We start from the raw sequence: 20,420 nt of genomic DNA on the forward strand, positions 1-20,420 counted from the left end.
GGGAGCCATCCTTTCTTTCTTATTTATTTATATCTACGCAAACCGCCTTGGGAACTTTGGTTGAAGAGGGGTCTAGAAGTATTCCTCCTTCTCCTCCTCCTCCAGGTTCACTTCTTAAAATAAAACCGGAGCTCGCGGGAAAGGCGGGGTGCGGGGGAGGAAAGAGGAGGAGGATCCGGCGGAGACCCCGAGGAGAACAGGGAAGCGGGGGCGGCGGCGGCGGCGAGGGGGGAAAGGAGGAGACCCGCCGCCTGCCTCTCTGTCTCACCCATGCAGGGGCAATAGAGCAGATATCCTGCCGGGTCCCAGCCACCGCTGTCGTCGTCGTCCCCACTGCCGCTGCCCGGGCAAAGCAGGATGAGGAGAAGACGGAGCAGCAGCCCGAGGACGGCGGCGCTGCCGCCGAGAGAGTTCGAAGAGGCCGCCATGCCGTCCTGGCCTTCCCAGTCCGAGGCGTGCGGTGCGGGAGCAGCAGTGGGTGCTAGGCCGCGCCAAACCCGTCTCCATGGAAACCAGGAGGGCTGTGGCCCCTCCCCACACCTCTCCCATCATGCAGCGCCTCCTGGGGGCGGGGCTAGGCAAGGTGGCGGCGGCTGCCGCCATCAGGCAGCCCGAGGTGACTTCCGCTCTGGGCCGGATGTGGCGCCATGGAGGCCTTGAGGGGCGCGAGCGAGCCGGAGAGAGGAAAATAGAGGCGGCTGAGGCGCGCCGCTTCTCCGCCTCGAGCTCTTCGCTGCCAGAGTTTCTGGTCATGGGGCTTGCTCCGCCTCCTCCGTTACCACAGCAACAGCTCGGGCCTGCTTCGGTGGGGTCTGGATGCACCGGGACGAGCCAGCGCGGAGCAGCCGCTCGTGGGGCGGGGGTGAGCGTGCAAGAGAGCCCCGAACGGGGGCTGGGGGGGGGGGGCGCTCGAAGGGCGCATGCGCGAGTTGGGGGAATGTGCCGGTTGAGGAAAGCCCCCAAGTGGAATTTACTTGGGGCACCTCCCCCGTGGTGGTGGGAGGGGTATTTCTGGGGTACCCCCGGAGGTGATGCTAATGTTGATGATGATAGTTGTAGTGAGAGAGCACCGGGGGGGTGCGGTGCGTGGTTCAGTTTGGAGTAACAACAAAAAGACGGGTCTCTGCCCCGGGGAGCTTGCAATCTGAGTTGGACACAGTGCGACAGGGAAGAAGATGGGGATGAAGGTGATGGAGCAGTGTGAATGCCGTGGCATGGGCTTAGTCCTCGTTACAATTGGAGACTGAACCCCTAATTGAAGACCAAAGATCTCCTCCTCCCCTCAACCGGGAAAACTAGAGGCTCCAATGGAGGGAGTGTTCATGGGATTCCCTGCATCTCCTCCTCCTGGCAGCAAGTGCTAGTGTGGTGCAGGGCTGCTCAACATAGAACCTCCTGCAGATGTTGGCCTACAGCTCCCGTAATCCCGTATTGGCCATTGTGGCTCGGGATTATGGGAATTGTAGTCCAAAAACATCTGGGAGGCCTAAATTGAGCAGGCCTGGTGTGGTGTTATGTAACTGTGCAAGTTATTTCTCTGTGTCTCCATTCTAGGACTAATTTATGATTGTTTATTTAACACATTTGTATATTTCCCAAAATGCAGTCTCTGGGTGGTTTATGCACCTCTATAAGTTTATGTACCTCTACAACTGCAATTGTAGAGGTGCATAACCGTGACAACTCTACAACTTATCCCCCTCTACAACTGTTTAGTTGGTAGTCTAGCAGGGGAGGAGGTTCCTGAGCGCTGGATTCTGCATCAGGGATGTGCTGTAGCATTTCAGACACTCGGGTCACGGGCTGAGCTTGGATTAAACAAGGCAAGCTGCCCATGGATTCTGCAAATTTGCTGTGCCTAGTGCTGAGTAGTAGTTCCGTTTCTCTTAGGAGACAAGGCCTGAGAAAAGCTCTGGAGCTCAGGCTTAGTTCCTGCCTCCTTGAGAAGATCACGTGGCCTTGTCCCATTTGACCTACTTGGATGGAAGCTCTTGGCCTAGCTGGATGGCAGCCTGCCCTGTCAGCTTGCCAGGTTCCTAGGCAGATGTGCAAGTGCAAACACCGCTATGCATCATCAAATCCTGGCCTTCCTCTAGTCTAACCTGTGATGCAAGAAGGGAATTCCATTGGAACAAAGATAAAGAATGATCTTTATGAATTCAAAATGCAGTGAGATAGATCTCAGATGGGGGGAGGGGGCTTCAGTCAGGGTTGGTGTCTCAGATCCAAGACCAGAGGAAATTCTCTGGTTTCAGTGGGGCAAATCTGAACTCTAGTTGTATTAGTTTATGGAACAAGATAAATGAAGGGCTGGTTGTGAGGAAGAGATGAGGAATTTAAGGCATTTTCTCCATAAGTAGAGCTGTAGAAATTATATGTTGCTATAATGATTAAGCACTTTTAAAACAGCAAAATGCATTAGAAGCTGCAGTTTATATATACATACGTAAAATATGTAGTTTGATGTTTACTTAGAATAAGTCCTGTTGGGACATCCAAACTAGTTAGTCATGACTAAGCATAGGAGGCTGCACATTTGGGGCAGTGGGAGCATTGCCTCCCTCTTGCCAGCCCCACATTCCTTCACCAAACATACCATCTCTTCCTCTCCTGTTTTTCTTTCTGTGTGTCTGTCTGTCTTGCTTGAAAGTTGCTTTTGCATTTTCACTGTTTGCCAGTAGATGGCACAGGCTCTTTTTTCTAAATTCCTTTGAAAAACCATGTTCTCCATTTTAGGGTGTTCAGTGGGATCCGTTGCCCCCAAATGAATTTATTTATTTATTTATTTATTTATTTACATGTTTTTATACCGCCCAAAACTTACATCTCTGGGCTGTTTACAACAGATAAAAACAACATTAAAACATTAGTTAAAAACAAAAAACAAGAAATTTAAAACACAACAATTAATTTTTTTAAAAACAATGCTCTAAAACAACATTAAAAAACAATCAAAATAGTATCAGTTAAAAGCCTGGGTGAACAGATGTGTCTTTAAAGACTTTTTAAAAGCTGTCAGAGATGGGGAGGCTCTTATTTCACTAGGGAGCGCATTCCAAAGCCTTGGAGCAGCAACGGAGAAGGCCCGTCCCTGAGTAGCCACCAGACAAGCCAGTGGCAAATGCAGACGAACCTCTCCTGATGATCTCAATGGGCGGTGGGATTCATAACGAAGAAGATGTTCTCTTAGATACCCAGGGCCCAAGCTGTCTAGGGCTTTATAGGTTATAACTAACACCTTGTATTTTGCCCAGAAACATATTGGCAGCCAGTATAACTCCTTCAATACAGGAGTAATATGGTGTCTCCTAGATGACCCAGAGACCAGCCTGGCTGCCACATTCTGAACCAACTGCAGTTTCCGGATTACATACAAGGGCAGCCCCACAGAGAGCGCATTACAGTAATCCAGTCTGGAGGTTACCAGCACATATACCACTGTTTTGAGGTCATCTATCTCAAGAAATGGACGCAGCTGGCGTATCAGCCGAAGCTGATAAAAGGCACCTCTGGCCACTGCCTCAATCTGGGACACCAAGGAGAGACTCGGATCCAGAAGCACCCCCAGACTGCGTACCTGTTCCTTCTGGAGAAGTGTGACTCCATCCAGAACAGGCAGATCAGAATCGTCTCCAGAGTTTCAACCCCGCACAATGAGTACCTCCATCTTATCTGGATTCAGTCTCAGTTTGTTATCCCCCATCCAGCCCATTACCGACTGCAGGCAGGCATTTAGGGAGGTTATGCCCTCTCCCGATGATGCTGACATGGAGAAATAGATTTGGGTGTCATCAGCATACTGATAACACCCTGCACCAAATCTCCTGATGATCTCTCCCAGCGGTTTCATGTAGCTGTTAAACAACATCTGAGACAATACGGAGCCCTGAGGGACACCATACAAAAGTTCAGATTTTGAAGAACAACAGTCTCCAAGGGACACCATCTGGAACCTGCCCGAGAGGTAGGAGCGGAACCACTGCAGAGCAGTGCCTCTCACCCCCAATCCCCTCAGACGCTCCAGAAGGATACTATGGTCAATAGTATTGAAAGCTGCCGAGAGTTCCAAAAGGACCAACAGAGTCACACTTCCTCTGTCCATTCCCAGTTGGAGATTATCCATCAGGCCAACCAAGGCAGTCTCCACCCCATAGCCAGCCCAAAAGCCAGTTTGAAATGGGTCTAGATAATTGGTTTTCTCCAACACTGTCTGGAGCTGGGAGGCCACCACCCTCTCAATTACCTTGCCCAGCCACGGAATGTTGGAGATAGGCCTGTAGTTACTCAGCTCTGAGGAATCCAAGGTAGGCTTCTTCAGAAGCGGTCTAATAATTGCCTCCTTAAAACCAGGAGACTTCCTACCTTCTATCAGAGACGCATTTATAATCTCTACCAGGCCTTCTACAACAACCCCCCTGCCAGATAGTATAAGCCATGTCGGGCAAGGGTCAAGAGGACAGTTGGTGGGCCACACCATTCCAGTCAGCTTGTCCACATCCCCAGGAGTCACAAACTGGAACTGATCCAACCTAACCGTATAAGAGGAGTCGCTGGATACCTCCACATCAGACATTGAAGTAATTGTGGAGACGGAATCTGAGTCGGCCCGAATACGAACGATTTCCTCCACAAAGAATTCATTAAACACATCACAGCGGGTAATTGATGGTTCCAGATTCTGATTCAAGGGAGGAGGGGAACATACTAGCCCTCTCACAACCCTGAACAACTTCGCTGGACGTGAACTTGCGGATGCAATACGGGCAGAAAAGAATAGCTTCTTTGCTGCCCATATTGCCCGAGCATAGATCTTCAAATGAGCTCTATGTTGCAATCTGTCGGATTCAAGCCAAGTCTTCCTCCACCTGCACTCCGGTCGTCTGCCTTGCCGCTTCAGCCACCTTAGTTCTTCTGTATACCAAGGCGCCAGTTTTGAAGCGGGTTGGAGAGGACGCTTAGGAGCGATCATGTCTACTGTCCCAGTGAGTTTGCTGTTCCAATTCTCCACCAGGGCATCAACAGGATCACCAGCAGAGCCAAAACTAAATCCCTCCAAGACTTCTTGAAATCCTATTGGATCCAATAACCTTCTCGGGCGGACCATCTTAATAGGTCCCTCGCCCCTGCGAAGGTGGGGTGTGACTGTGAGTCCAACCTTAACCAGATGGTGGTCCATCCATGACAATGGGGAAATCACAGGAGTCCCCACCCATGGAATACCACCCTCATCAGAGTGAAAGACCAAATCAAGCGTGTGACCTGCAGTGTGCGTCGGTCCCAAGACCACTTGAGATAGGCCCATAGTCGTCATGGCCGCTATGAACTCCTGAGCCACCCCAGACAAATTGGTCCTGAAATGAACATTGAAGTCCCCCAGCACCACAAGCCTAGCGGACTCCAACACCAAATCAGAGACCAAGTCCATCAGCTCAGTTAGGGACTCCATTGAGCAGCGGGGCGATCAGTACACCAGCAGAAGTCCCATTCTGTCCCTGGTCCCCAAACATAAGTACACACTTTCAATATGATCTGACACTCTAACAGGGATCCTGGTAAGGGAGATATTATTCTTATAGACCACAGCCACTCCACCTCCCCGCCCCCGGTCCCTCACCTGCTCCTCAACAGAGTAGCCTGGAGGAAGAAGCTGGGACCACACTGGGCCCCCAGCCTCCCCCAACCAGGTATCTGTAATACATACCAGGTCGGCACCTTCATCCAGAATCAAATCATGGATGGTTTCTGATTTGTTCTGGACCGACCTGGCATTACATAGAAGGTGAGGTTCCAAGGGTGGTCGGCACTGCTCCCCAAGGTCAAAGAGCTTGAGCAAATGAGATTATTACCATACTTAGTCACTACACAAACAATTTAGTGCCTCAGCACCAATCAGGATATGCCTTTCTTTTCTTTTTTTCCCTATGGGTGGACAAGGGCTAGCCCAGCCCCCAACTAATCAGAAGTCAGAATAGCTTAAAGGCACCCATTCTGACCAATAGCAGCAAACAAGGCCAGCCTAGTCATCTGATATCCATCCCACAGTCCTAGGCATGCTCTCTGGACATCTGTATGCAAAATGGGAGCACTCAGTCTGCATGCGAATGGAGTTCAGAACAGGTAGGAGTCCTGGCTAACTTTCTCCAGCTTCTCCTTCTCCAGAGGGAAGCCAGCCCTTTTATCCTCACTGAGCACCCCAACCAAGCTCTCAGGAGGCATTGGATTCTCCAGCATTTGCAGGGAGCTCTTTTCCCCCTTTCCTTTTTAAAATGCCACTAGCAAATCTTAACAAAATTCAAAGATCTAAAGATTGGGGGGGGGGAGTGGGGGATATGGTGGACTGGCAGTTCCTCTGGGTAGTTATTTTAATAACAAGCAAGTATCCCCCTGCCTTCTCTCTTCTTCTGGGACTTTAAGCAAAACCTCTTACTATCTCCTTTGTCTTTTTCTCTCTCATGAGAGTGAAAGAGGGGAGTTATAGCTTCCAAATAAAACAAGGCATTTTAACTGAATTACTAATTGGAAAACTTCAAATGTACCTTGTTTGAAATGTGTATGTCTTTAATGCAGAAAATGTCTTGATTTTTTAAAAATTCTGAGATTATTGCCTTTCTTCATGGGCAATCTAACAGGCACAACTTGGAAACTAGGCCAGTCCAAAATAGTCAAATAGCTCCACAACTCTTGTCCTTAGCTAGTGTGTGTGTGCTTGCTTGCTGGTTATTTTGTGTTACCTTTTTTGGGCTGGGTTGGGTGTGTGTGAATGGTATTAGTGTTGAAAGGAGAGGTCCTCAGCATAAGTTCTTTGTACAGGTTTGTGATTATATGGCTTAATTTTCAAATCTGATAAAGGAGTCTCTCAAATAAATATTGCATAGAACTGCCACCAATTCTATACCGTTTATTCCAAGTAAAGCCTTTATGAACTGATTGAGGCTTACTCCAAAGTAGCTGCTGAGTGCATAGGATTGCAGCCCAAGGACATATCACTGAAATGCTTATATTGTGAGAAAGGGAGAAATGAGGCTTGCTTTTTTTAAAAAAAGTATGTACTGTGTATGCATATTTGTGAGAGGAAAAGAAATTAGAGGGCTCTGTGTGTGACCAAATACATTGTGGTATTTTCAGGTAGGGATGTGCACTAACTGGCAGATGGTTGCACCAGCCACTTCTGGTCTGATGCTGACTGGGGTGGCAAGAGGGCATGCTGCTGCCCCACACTGGTGCGGGCTGGGGAAGAGCACCCTCCCTCTTGCTTTTTAAAATAAAAAATAATTATTTTATTACAAAGAACAAAGAAATTCCATCTCTTGAAATCAAAGCATACAAAGTTTTATACCAAGAATCAATTATCAGAATAAAATAAAGAGAATGTGTGTATGCAGGTGCTACCTGCAAAAGAGCGCTCAAAACGCCAACTCCTCCCCACTTCAGTTGATCTTCTTAGCCTAGTTCCTACATGGGGTGAGGAGGAGAGGGCTAAGATTACAAGGAGAGGGAGAAGTGGAGGCAATGCTGATAGAAGACAGGATGGAGCTACTGGAGAAAAGAACTTGAGAGAGAGGGCTGCTAATTCCCACACTGACACCAACCATGAACCACTCTAAAGGCAACATTCCTTTACTCACAGCCAGCCAAGGGGTAAACTGAGCATTAAATTAGCACTGAATAGCCAGCTGCAAGCACTGGTATGAATAATGGAGATTTTGGTCTAGATAAGTAAAGAACTTTACAGATGGAGAAAACCATGGGATGGTGATTCACTTCTTTTTAACTTAGGGTTACATAGGAACATAGGAAGCTGCCTTATACCAAGTCAAACCATTGGTCCATCTAGCTCAGTACTGCCTACAGACTGGCAGCAGCTTCTCCAAGGTTGCAGGGAGGAGTCTCTCTCAACCCTATCTTGGAGATGCCAGGGGGAGAACTTGAAACCTTCATGCAAGCATATAGATGCTCTTCCCAGACAGTGTTCCCTCTAAGGCATGTGAATGTGTGTACACACAAGTTTTCAAATGTTCACTCAGTTAATTTTAGATCCCGCTCAGTTTGAATCAGGAAAGTCTCACTCTGAATATACCTGTACACATACTGCCACCCAGAACAGAACTCATTCTGCACACATATGAAAACAATTGGAGATACCACTGTTCCCAGAGTGGTGTTCACACATGTAGTCTCCCTTTCAAATGCAACCAGGGTGGACCCTGCTAAGCAAAGGGGACAATTTATGCTTGCTACTTAATGGTGCAGTGGGGAAATGACTTGACTAGCAAGCCAGAGGTTGCCGGTTCGAATCCCCTATGGGAAACACCTATATCAGGCAACTCTCTGTATAGGAAGATGCGGAAAGGCATCATCTCATACTGCGCAGGAGAAGGCAATGGGAAACCCCTCCTGTAGTCTACCAAAGACAACCACAGGGCTCTGTGGTCACCAGGAGTCGACACTGACTCAATAGCACACTTTACCTTTACCACAAGACCAGCTCTCCTCCCTTAAAAAGACAGTTTTACATAGGAAGCTGCCTTCTGCTGAGTCAGACCCTTGGGCCATCTAGCTCAGTATTATCTACACAGACTGACAGCAGTTTCTCCAAGGTTGCAGGCAGGAGTCTCTTTTAGCCCTATCTTGGAGATGGTGCCAAGGAGGGAACTTGCAATCTTCTGCCTACTGTTAGCCCTGCCTATGGTTACCTCTGGCTCCCTCCCCTCCCCTCTGCCCCACCAGCCCCAAGAAGTAGCTGCTGCCACTGTGACCAAGCACCACTGAAACCAGTGAGACAAGTTAGTTATGATAAAGTTCAATCTCATTAATTTCAGTGGGACTTGCTTGTGATGGTGCCCATTATATTCTACAGGCTAACTCTCCGCTAAGTGTGTACTGCATTAAAGAGTACATTCACACATTTGTTCCTTGAATGCCTTTTGTTCTTGTGCCCTGATCTGTCTTCAGAAAGTTCAAAGCAGATTACATGGGACTGTTGGTTTTGTCATCTGGACAATGATCAGGACTTTGGCTCCCTGTCTTCACCATTGCTATAGGATTTGGTGCTTCCATATCAGTCAACTTTTAAAGTCCATTTTCATAACACAAATAATAAAAGCTGACATTTGCTCTTAAGAGCCTCCAATAAATCAGCAGGAATGAGGAGTGAGAATGGGAGGGTCATAATTCAGTATACAGAAGAGATTTTTGGTGGGGGTTGTGTCTAACATTTCAACTGCAGAAGTCGGTTTGGATTGTAAACTGGGTTAGGATGAGTAAAGCAACTAGATAGTGGCTCCCAGAGATTTATCGTTTGTGAGATGCTTTCCCCCAGCTCTCTGCATGTATGCATTCACTTTCCTTAAGCATCTCATTGGCTCTTTCAGGTGGAGACCTCTTCCTGTTGAAGCTTTTGAAAGTTGTCTGTGGATGTGACAGTACCAGTGAGATGCCCATGGGCAGGAGTTCTGCTTCATATGGCCCTCCTCTACTAGGCCTGCCATGACAGCGTTCTTCACCAGCGTCCCCAACTGGATTCAAGATGCAAAGCAGGAGGAGGAGGAGGCAGGCTGGAAACTAGTTGCCAGACCCAAGGGCCGGGAGAGTGAGAGTGAAGGGAAATGCCAGTATGAGCTTTCGGGAGCCTCCTTCCCCAGTGTGGATAAGCTAAGAGCAAACTCAGAACAGAGGCCTTACTGCTGCCCACAACTGCACTGCGGCAAAGCCTTTGCCTCCAAGTACAAGGTTTACAGGTAGGTTGGTGTCCTACCTACCTTGACGTGTTCCAGAGGCCCACTTGTTTCTGTTTGCCTAAAAACTGTGGTGTTTATCTGTTGTGTTTACCATGTGCGTCTCTTGCACATGGTGGTCAACAGTGCCTTGGTCTTTGCTGCTATATTTTCTTAAGAGAAGGATGTGATCCTTCTCTTGATATTTCAGACCTTAACAATTCTAATCTCCCCTTTCTGAGTAAGGTGATAAGGTGTATGATGTCAACCCAGCTGCAGAGGGTCTGGGATGACATAAACTATCTGTACCTGCTGCAGTCTAGTTTTTGATTTGATTATGGGACTGAAACTGTCTTGGTGGCCCAGTGAATAATCTATGCCAAGAACTAGTGCGTCCCTGTTGGTTCTGCTGGAAACTCTCAGTGACGTCCTAGTCTGCATTTCTGAGTTGGGATTGGATGACTTGGTTTTGAACTGGTTCTGGTCTTGCTTTGAGGGCTGGGTCCAGAAGGTGATGTTGGGGGACTACTGCTTAACCCCATGGCTGTTGGCCTGTGGAGTCTCACAGGGATTAATCTTATCCTCCCTGTTGTTTAACAACAACATTCAACTCCTGGAGGAAATTGTCCAGAGATTTGGACTGCAATGTCATCAATTTGCAGATGATGCTCAGCTTTTTCTTGCTATGTCATCTGATCCCAGGGTGGTGGAAGAGGTCCTGAGCTAGGATTTGGAGGCCTTGATGGACTGGGTGTGGGCTAACAAGCTACAACTTAATTCAGATAAGTTGGAGGTGATAGTAGTTACTAGAAGGGCTAATTGGCGTAGGGGGTTTCTGTGGAATGTTCCAATGGTAGCTTAAAGCATTCTGGGGAGTGCTTCACTTCAAGATAAGTGAATAAACCCATGTACTAGGCACTTTCCACAGCAAACAAGCAGTGCAAATGCAGTTTCAGTACCTAATGTAGGAGCGGTACTGGAGTAGGAATGGGAGAATCGGAAATGATTCGTTTCCTGGCAGATGGGAGGATATCCAATGTGAGAAAGAGAACTTATCCTTTAAAGCTATAGGTTGAGTGTTACCAAGATTACGGTGCAAAGTTAGCACTCTTTGAAATGGCAAATGAAATGCATCCAGTCCCATTGTGCAAGACTTCTGGGCCTTTGCTTCCCTGTTGAGTCATGTGTATGATCTGGATTGCATAGATGGTGTCGTGGGAAGGAGATGACAGTGCATGTCATGGTGGTGGGGTATTGACTCAGATGGCCTTTTGCTCCCCTTCAGTCACAGGCCTCTAAACAATGGTACAATGGTAACACACAGCATGTGAGTTGCTTTCCCCAGCTAAACAGGCTCTGCAGTGGGTGGACAGAACAGCAGCCAAGGCTGTTTTAATCTGTGCTTCTTCTCTTCTTTTCCCTGTAAGGCACCTGGCCACCCACTCTGCTCAGAAGCCCCACCAATGCATGTACTGTGAGAAAATGTTCCACCGCAAGGACCACCTCCGCAACCACCTTCAGACGCACGACCCCAACAAAGAAGCTCTCCACTGCCCGGAGTGTGGCAAGAACTACAACACCAAGCTTGGCTACCGGCGTCACCTCGCCATGCATGCGGCTGCCAGCGGTGACCTCAGCTGCAAAGTGTGCCTGCAGATGTTTGAGAGCACTCAGGTCCTGCTGGAGCACCTCAAGGCCCACTCCCGGAGGCCATCGGGCAGCGTGAAGGAAAAGAAGCATCCGTGTGATCACTGCGACCGGCGCTTCTACACCCGCAAGGACGTGCGGAGGCACCTGGTTGTGCACACGGGCCGGAAGGACTTCTTGTGCCAGTACTGTGCCCAGCGCTTTGGACGCAAAGACCACCTGACCAGACACATGAAGAAGAGCCACTCCCAAGAACTGCTGAAGATCAAAACGGAGCCAGTGGACATGCTGGGCCTTCTCAGCTGCAGCTCGGCTGTAGCGGTGAAGGAGGAGCTGAGCCCTGTCCTGTGCATGGCCTCCCGGGATGTGATGAGCAGCAAGAACTTCCCTGGGATACTGCCCATGGGCATGTATGGCGCACATGTCCCGGCCATGCCCAGCTCAGGGATGCACCATTCTTTGGTCCCCAACCCCCTGCCAATGGGGATGAGTTACCCCCTGGAATCGTCCTCTCCACCACAACCTCCACCCAAATACCAGCTTGGGTCTACCTCATACTTGCCTGACAAACTACCCAAAGCAGAGGTGGACAGCTGTTTGGCAGAGCTCCCTGGAGGCCTGTCTCTCGTGCCTGGTGAGCCATCCTCGTCCCCTCCTCAGCCTGCCACTCTGGAGGAGACTCTACTCTCCAAGAGCCCTGCTCTACTTTCTGAAGCTCTCTGTGCTGCTAACATGGACTTCTCCCATCTTCTGAGCTTCCTCCCATTGAACCTTCCTCCATGCAACCCTCCTGTGTCCTCAGGAGGGCTGGTCATGGGTTATTCGCAGGGAGATACCCAGTCACTCCTCACCACTTTGCCACCGCAAGAGTCACCAGGAGCCACAGCCTCACTCAGCTTTGGGGCCCTTCATTCATTGCCGTCGGTATTCTCTCCGGGCTTGGGTACGACCACCTTGCCGCGTTTCCATCAAGCGTTCCAGTGAGGTAGCTGTAGAGAGCAGACCATCCCTGAGCTGTGAATGGGATCCCGAGGGAGTGCCCAGATCTCTTCTCTTTCCTATCTTGGGCTGGGAAAGCTGGAGAGAGGAATATCTGAGGACTGGAACTGCTGTGTACACTTTAGCGTGTGCCCCAGTCCTGGACAGTGAGTAGGTTGCAGCAAATAGAATTTCAGGTATCTCTTCTCCCCCCCTCCCCGACCCCATTTGTTCTTTGGTAAATTAGAGCCACTGGGGGCTTCCAGCCTCATTCCACTTTAGGAGAGGCTGAATATGGGCCTGTTTTAAGTTAGGGCCCGGTGTTGGTTCCGCATTTTAGTGTCTCAGTCCAGGGGGCAGGCTGAAAGAATCTGCCTTTCCCTGCCTTCCCCTCTGCTGGTTGTGCCCATGACACTGGGTCTGTGGCGTGTGCAGACACAACACTTCGTTACTCTCTGAGGAGCCTCTTTGTTTAAAGGTTTCTTCCAGCAGAATCCCACTCACACAACCCCGGATCTTTTCCCCACCATTACAAATCAAGAAGTCCCAGGAACACAGTTCTTGTTTCTGGTATAGCTAGCACACTGTTTACACAATGGAATCAGATCACACTGATTTCACCTCACTACTTCCATTTCTTCCCCTGTGGGGAAACTAAACTGACTTTGGATTGCTTCAGTTTCTGCCAGTTTAGCTGACTGCTCTGTCATGCAGGTCAGAAGGATCCTGCAACATAACAGGGGTGTGTGTGTGTGTGTGTGTGTGTGTGTGTAGGTGTAGGAGTGTTTCCCAAAGCATGTGTGGGGACAGAGAGGGGTTGTGGGCAGTGCTTGGTGGCTGTGGGCTTGTCCATTTTAAAGAAAGCTTTGAGGCTTGGCTGTTTGGGATGGTTCCTGTTTCCGTGGTTTCCTGCTAATCATTGAGGTCCTTCTTGAAGTTTGACACTTGATCCTTGGTTATTATGGGCTTGCTAAGGGGTGACAAGTCAAACAGGTAAGAAGGATGCAGTGCAGAAGCAAGTCCACTCAGTCCAAATCCTGATAAGATGTTGACTTGTTTCTAGCCTGCTCATTGGAGGAAACTGTGAGGTGGTGCTTTGGAAAGGCTACCCTCAACCTTGGCAAGCCCCATCCACAGCACAGAAAACAAGCACCTCCTAGCACGGGGTGGACAGAAAGGGATGGGGCACTATAGCCAGCATGATGCAGCCCCAAGAATTCCTCACCTTAACTTTTTCTGTCCCTTTCCCCCATAGCCCGTGCCTCACCTTTCCCCTGCATTAGAGGAATGCAGTGTCCAAGTAGAATGAGGGCTGTTCTGTGGAATTTATTGAGAGAAAAACAGATCTTGCATTGGTCCAGGAAGCCAAAGCATGGGGAGAAGCAAAGCATGTTGTAGGGAGCTACCTTGTGCTGAAGGTGTGACTAGCAGGAGCTGGTCCCTGTATGCTTTGTCTTCCGTAGCACATTGATGATGTCCGGAGGACAGAGTTGGCCTATGCTTGGCTGCCAGTGCATGGGAGCTCTCTCTGCATTGCTCATCCAGTTGTGTGCCTGTGTTTTTGCTGCTTCAGCATAAATTCAGGGGCTGTCTTGGTTCCTACTTTTCCCTCTAGCTTAGGGTCAACTTCTCTTGCCCTTGCAGTTTCCAGCCTTTCCTCTGTTCTCTGCATGGATTATTCTCCCTTCCCATCCATGTCACAGGGAATATGTAGGTTCCCCACTTCCCTGTTCTTATAAAATCACACTTGGTGGCCTCATTTGGGGTCAGTCCAGCTGTGTTGTGTTTCAAGGTATCTTCACAAGCCTCCAGTGTGATATCTTCATACCTCAACTTGCAGGAGGGATAAATCCAGAGCGGCCCATTACAGCCCCTCTCTTTGCCTGCACAGGAATTGTAAGCTTCTGCAGTGGTTCTGCAGATACACTCATTGGTTTCTCTGGATCCCCTCCTCTTTAAGCAAATTCTTGGAATGTTTGTCTACTAATTATGTTAATTCCATTTTCCTTTAAGCTCTAACCGACTTCCAGAATTTTGTGTACAGGATTCTCTACTACCACCACACCCCCACCACCACTGGAGGGACAGAGCTTTTAGGCTTGGCATAACTATTCTTTCTCTGGCTTTTCTTTTCTTTTTTTACCCATATCAGTTTAATACTTTGTATAATACTTACCTCAACAATTGCATGTGGCAGTTAGTTCCACAAGCTGTGCTTCCTGATGTGTTTTAAGATGTTGCCTTTCTAATTTCAGTGTGTGCCTTTCGCTGGGTAAATAGGAGAATGGCTGGACTTCTCCTTATCATTCAGTATTTTGAAATACCTCAGTTGCATCTCCTGTTACTCTCCTTTTCCCAGAAATTGCTGCACAGTCTTTTTTTTTCTTATGCAACCCTCATAACATCCCTACCTCAACACTTGTGATAGATTTTGCCATCTTCAGAAATGGCATTTGACTTCTGAACGTGGCTGATTCAAGAGATTGCACAGGTTGAGTTGCTATGCTTCTGTTGCGTCACTTCGCCAACTTCTTGGCAACTCCTGCCTCTTCCATTACCTGCTTGCTGCTCCCAGCTTTATGATCTGTCTGAAGTTTGGCCCAGGAGAATTTTTCACCTTCTGGCCAATATTCAACTGTTTCACTGTTCACTTGTATCTCTTATCTATATCTATGTTGGGCAGTTAAGCAGAAATTTGACTATTTAATCAGGAGCAATCTTGTGTTCATATTTATACCAAAATATTATCCTGCTAGTAATTGGAGTGGAGGGTTGTGTGATTTATTTAGCTGCAGTGGGTCAGGGGTTTTGTCCAGTCTGGTGTTCAGCTTCAGCAATGTGGATTTAGCCACTTCCAAAAAGTTTATAGCAACAGATCAGTGTTATCCAATCAAAGCTGGACCGAGGAAGGTTGATGGCTGCCCACACCTGGCTACTGCTCCATACACACCTGTGGCTAATGTTGTCTGTCTCTGTCCCAGCTGTTGTAGCAAAAGGCAGTAGTACACACACTCAGTTACATTCACACCTCTCAGTTGGCAGTAGCATGCTCCTGGCCAGGATAAATATCAGAAAGAGGTGGTGTGGAGCAGGAAGGAAGAGAGGAGCCTTATTAGCCTAGTTTACTCAAGGCAAGTCATTAGAGATTATCAAAGAAAAGGATCCCATTCTAAACTGTCTATTTTCAAGCTCCAGTATTTTAAGGCTGTGTACCACCGATAGCATTTCAAATAGTTGAAATAGTGCAGGTACTATTGTAAAGCTATAATTGCCATGATATGCATTTATTATGTCCCACTCTGCTCATTAGTAAGAGAGCTTTATTATTGTAAGTTCATGAAACAATGAAATCTCCACACATCTGCACAAGTAGCTTACTATGAAGGGGGAGAAAGAGAGAAACAAGATGACCTCTGTCAAGGTCAAGAACCTCTCATCACTTCTGTCTGTCTTAGAGTGGCCCTCTCTGGTGCAAGGACTCCAGTTAGCAGACCAGAGTTCATCCAAAGAAAGCAAATATATCAACTTCACCTTGATGGCCCAGTATCTCTCAACCAAGGTGCATTTTGTGGGAGGAACAGACACATGTATTCACACTTTAGAATCCCTTATATTTCACAGCTGAGGAGTAAAATTGATTGGTCCAGTCAATTTCACCAGCAGGACCCTGGCAGTAACTTCACTAAGAGATGAATTAATAGGCACCTCCCCACTCCTTGTACAATTGGCAAGCTGCTGGTGCCAGTTCAAGGTTAGACCACAATAGAACTGAGAGAGGACAGTCTCCTAACTGCAGAAACAATAGTCTGTGCACAGCCTCAAATGTTTGGGTCATCTGAGACATTAAACATCCTGAGGTTTTTGTCAAATAGCTATGGATGATCTATTTTCCAAAGAATTGTCTGATCTCTTTTGCAGGGTTGGGTTTACTCTTACAATTTTCGCCATATTTGCACCTAGTAGCAGCTAGATCCACAAATTACCAGTACACTTGTTGGTTAGGGGGTGGGGAAACCTTTTTGTTAAGCTGCTGTATATTAATTTCACTGAGTCCCTGTAAACATGCAGACTTAAGCAACTGGTCCCTATTCACCCTTTCTTACTAGTACATTGTGCTGCTTTTTTAAAATTGTAACTCAGTCATATCCTTGATTTATAATCCTGTATGTAGAAGTGAGTCATCCTGCTTTAAAGGGGACTTGATTTCACATGATGATCTCAAGATTGTGGTGTGTATTGTGCTAGTTGCATAAAGCAAAATGGGACACTTCCTCCTTTTGCAAAAAGGTGTAAGCTTCACCGGTAACATCCCTTCACTTCCTCCTTCCCTCAACTTATGATTGATATATTACTTTTTGTTATGTTAAATCGCAACAAGGCAACCTTACCACATCAGTTTTCTTCTGCATGTGGTTTGCATCCATGCATGGTGCAACCTAATATTTACCAAACTCTAGCGAGCAATTAAAGGCAAAGTTTTCCTTGGGTGGGAGAGGCTGGCTCTTGCCACATGTTGAAACGACATGCACCATGCAAAATGGATACAGCAAGCTTGCCTCCTTGGGCCTTCATGATGTCACAACCAAAGGATGAATTGGCTCAAGCCGCCTCTGTTGTCCATCTCTTGGCAGCCTGATCCTCCTTGGTGGGTGTTTGTGTGCCTTTTTAACTCCCCATTGAGGAAGCTGAAAAGTGGGTCTTCCTCTGGTTTGATTTGTGCAAGTGTTCTAGCAGCTCCACCCAACCCCAGATAGCTTTCTCAGTTCCTGAAGTGCTGGCGACAGGTGTGTTCTAGCACTGCTGGAACAGCCACTGTTTCTTGCTGTCCCAGTTTGCACACCCTTCCTCTGCAGTCAGCCATGCGTGGCAACTTCCTTCACCGTTTTAGGCTGTAACTAAGCTGTTGCTTCCCTTCTGACCAGCCATAAATCCAGTGGTTTGGCATTGCCTTTCTTAGCATAGGCCTCTTCTCTGTGTAAATAGCAAGTCCATTGAGTTACATGTATCATCTCTGCCTTTAACTGGCACAACTTCAATGTTTAGCTTGATTTTTCTTTCGTGATAGCAAGTTGCTTGAAACTTGGTGGTAATATCTGACAAAGAATTAATTATATTATCCATGGAATCTGTGATTCCAGCCTTGTTTGTTCAGCACATGCCTTTATGAATTCTTCCTCACTCTTTCCCTCACTGCTCAGGATATTTTCTGAATACATCTGTAACAACCATTGGAATTAACGTCTAAAATATCATTATTCGAGACTCTTCCTTTGGACAGAGCTGAAAAGAGACTGTCCTTCTAGGAGTAAATTCTTTGCTGAATCACCAAAAGAGAAAGTTGCATAGCGTGGACCAGCACAATACAGAAGCTTAAACCGTCAGTTAGGAGGGGTTATTGCCGGCGAGCTCTGCCCTGGGAATCTGACTTGCAGTGTGTTGGCTGTGTGTGCACTGCATGTTTGTCCCTTTGGTATGTGTGGTCCTGGGAGAGAGGGATAGGTGGGGGGGAATGGTTGAGGTAGTGCAAAGATGGGAGTTGTGAGGAGAGAGCCTGTTGAGGGAGGCATGTCTGTTGTCAACTCCTCTGTGCTACTCTGGAGTTTAAAACTTTCTGCATTTTGTATAGCAATAGCTCTAGTCTTGAGGCACCACAGAAAGTGGGATCTGCCTCTATTGAGCATTCACACCCCCAAAAGCCAACACAGACAGACCTCCTTGTGTTGATAGCCCTGACTTCCCTCTGCCGCCATTTGGCCAGCTCATGATTGTGTCCTGGCATCCTTCAGCCAGGGTGCCCAAGCTGTGCATCTGGCGCGGGGTGGGGGGGCGGCACATGTCCAAGCACATGGGTTTCTCTTGCATCTTGACAGGCTGGAAATGGCTGCCTTCTCTTGTCCCTCTGTTAGGGTGTGCTCTCAGTCTCTAGCCAATATCTCATTAAGTCCCTTTGGTTGGTTTTTGTTTTTTAGTTGTCTTAATATCCAAGAGCTGTGGTTGTTGGTTTTTTGGTTTTTTTAAAAGAATGTTCTATGTAATTTTTTTTTTAACCAAGGTGTTACTGCTAAACATAATGAAGCTTGCCTTAGAGTATGGGGGCAGGTGGGCTGGGACAGGCCACCTCTTGTGACCTACCACATGAAGGCCACCTTCTGTCCGGTGCACCACCTGCTTGTGATGGCTGCTGTGTTCCCTTCATACCTTGCACCAGGTATGTGTGCAAAGGATGATAAGGGAACAGGGCAACTGCTGTGCTGTTTGAGAAAGAGAGTGATGGGTGTAGGAGGATGAGTTGTGGTGGCCTGCACCCCACCATGGAGGAATCCAAGCCTTGGAGTGTGTGGATTTCGCTTGGTGGCAAGAGAGTTGGCATGTGCCGAGGTCTGACTCTATTCCTGCAGAAGCCATAATACCTGACATAGTGTAATACAGCAGTGTGCTTTGCACTGCAAGAAGGGACAGCAGGATAATGGGCAGCCAAGTCACCCTTTATGCAAGAGTCTGGCCCAGTTTTCCCTCTAACAAGGATTCCCAGATGTTGTTGACTACAACTCCCAGAATCCCCAGCTGCAATGGCTTCTGCTTGGGGATTCTGGGAGTTGTAGTCAACAACATCTGGGAATCCGTTAGAGGGAACACTGGTCTGGCCTTGTGTGAAGCCTGAGATTCAGCAGTGGCAGGTCCTAATGGGGGGGGGGGGGGCAGGGCACAATGGAGGCACAGCTGTCTCTTGTTCCTGGCTGCTCTAGTGGCTCCTCTCTCTCTCCCGTCTGCTGGGAACCAGAGGCAGCCGTGTCTCATTAGGCTCACACACTGCCACTGCTGCAGAGATTTGAATAGAGGCTAGGAATACTCTGTCCCTTCACACATCTCCATGCGGTTGGGAGCAGAAGGCAAATTGCTGTCTCATTCTGCTGATCACTCTTGTAGTCAGAACTCACACATGGCCTCACTTGGTCCCTTTTGTGTGTTTGGGCTGTTGCATCCTAGCAGTTGGGCCTGAGAGTCCATATGCATTTCTGCAAGACAGAGTTGACCTCTTTGGCCCTGCTAAGCCTCATCTTCTCAAGCCTGCCTGCCCACCCTCACCTCAGGTAGGGCTGCTCCTCTAGGCCTGAAGCTGGACTTCTCAAACAAATCTAGCACTTTTTATAAACACAGCGAATAACCTCTTTATCAAGAGTATTTTGGGGCTTCTTACAAGTCCAGGTTTTTAAAACTGTAAAGATTGAAGTGCCATTAGGAAATGTACAGTTCGTTACTGTTCAGTTAGCTTTTCCTTTTGTCTTACTGAATTAAGTCCAAAATGAGAGGATGTGTTTTTTAAAAAATGAAATTCCTTATTAAAATGTTTGAAGTATCTGTGTCATTTTCTTTGGGAGAGTGGGACTGTAGTTACTAATCTGTGCAGAATTTCCCCTCTCCTAGACCAACTACCCGCTTCTCTTGCCACTTGTGACGATTCCTCTTCCACCTTGCACAAACAGCACAGAGAGTGGGAATTCTCATGAGTGGGATGCCTTGCCTCTAGTTTCCCGTGGAGCCCTGAGCTGTTTAGCGAGCAGATGCATTCTGTGCAGGCAGGTGGTTGCGGGGATAGGGATGCGTATGAGGCAGGAGACTATCTTGATGTGGGTTGATCGATTCCTAGGGTGCCTCCAGACTTAATAAGTGCATATTAGCAAACGAGAGGCTAGCAGTCCCTTGCCGGTGAAGCTGTATTGTACTCTGGCATCTTGAGCATATGCTCTGCCAGGAAGTCATAGCCCCTTCCCAAGTTTTCTGGGCAATAGAGATGCTTCTGGATGTCCCTGTGCACTAAAATACAGGTGGTTTGGCACAGGCAGTTACTATAAAGGGTGGGTGGGTGCTGGAATGCCCATCTTCAGCTCTCATGAGTGAATGGTGATCAGAGTTCTACACCTGACTGACACTTAACAGCCTCCATCTAGTAAGTAGGGCAGGTCAGGCAAGGTTACTGAATGCCCTGGGCCCTCTTCGGCTCATAAAACCAAACACGGAGGATCGCTGGGATGGGCGGTTGTGCTATTGTAATATACACGCACAAACAATATATAGAAAGGC

The 20,420-nt window shown here is 47.9% G+C and overlaps 2 protein-coding genes across 3 annotated transcripts in view; one reads left to right on the plus strand and one right to left on the minus strand.

The window, feature by feature from the left end:
* POFUT1 (protein O-fucosyltransferase 1) overlaps positions 1 to 554 on the minus strand; it is a 28,724-nt gene extending 28,170 nt beyond the window's left edge. The window contains exon 1 of the mRNA XM_053249420.1: positions 269 to 554. Coding sequence (XP_053105395.1) covers positions 269 to 428 — 160 coding nt within the window. The 5' untranslated portion in view covers positions 429 to 554. The remainder of the gene's footprint in view (positions 1 to 268) is intronic.
* Positions 514 to 19,695, plus strand: PLAGL2 (PLAG1 like zinc finger 2). 2 transcript variants are annotated; one of them, XM_053249418.1, is made up of 3 exons: positions 514 to 862; positions 9,372 to 9,737; positions 11,141 to 19,695. In XM_053249418.1, the coding sequence occupies exons 2-3, from the start codon at positions 9,487 to 9,489 to the stop codon at positions 12,342 to 12,344; spliced, it is 1,455 nt and encodes a 484-aa protein (XP_053105393.1). In that variant the 5' UTR covers positions 514 to 862; positions 9,372 to 9,486; the 3' UTR covers positions 12,345 to 19,695. The 2 variants fall into 2 exon arrangements, with proteins under 2 accessions (XP_053105393.1, XP_053105394.1); XM_053249419.1 differs by lacking the exon at positions 514 to 862 and adding an exon at positions 952 to 1,187.
* The last annotated feature ends 725 nt before the right edge of the window (positions 19,696 to 20,420 follow it).

The sequence above is a fragment of the Hemicordylus capensis genome, chromosome 4, assembly GCF_027244095.1.
Source record: "Hemicordylus capensis ecotype Gifberg chromosome 4, rHemCap1.1.pri, whole genome shotgun sequence".
Classification (NCBI taxonomy): domain Eukaryota; kingdom Metazoa; phylum Chordata; class Lepidosauria; order Squamata; family Cordylidae; genus Hemicordylus; species Hemicordylus capensis.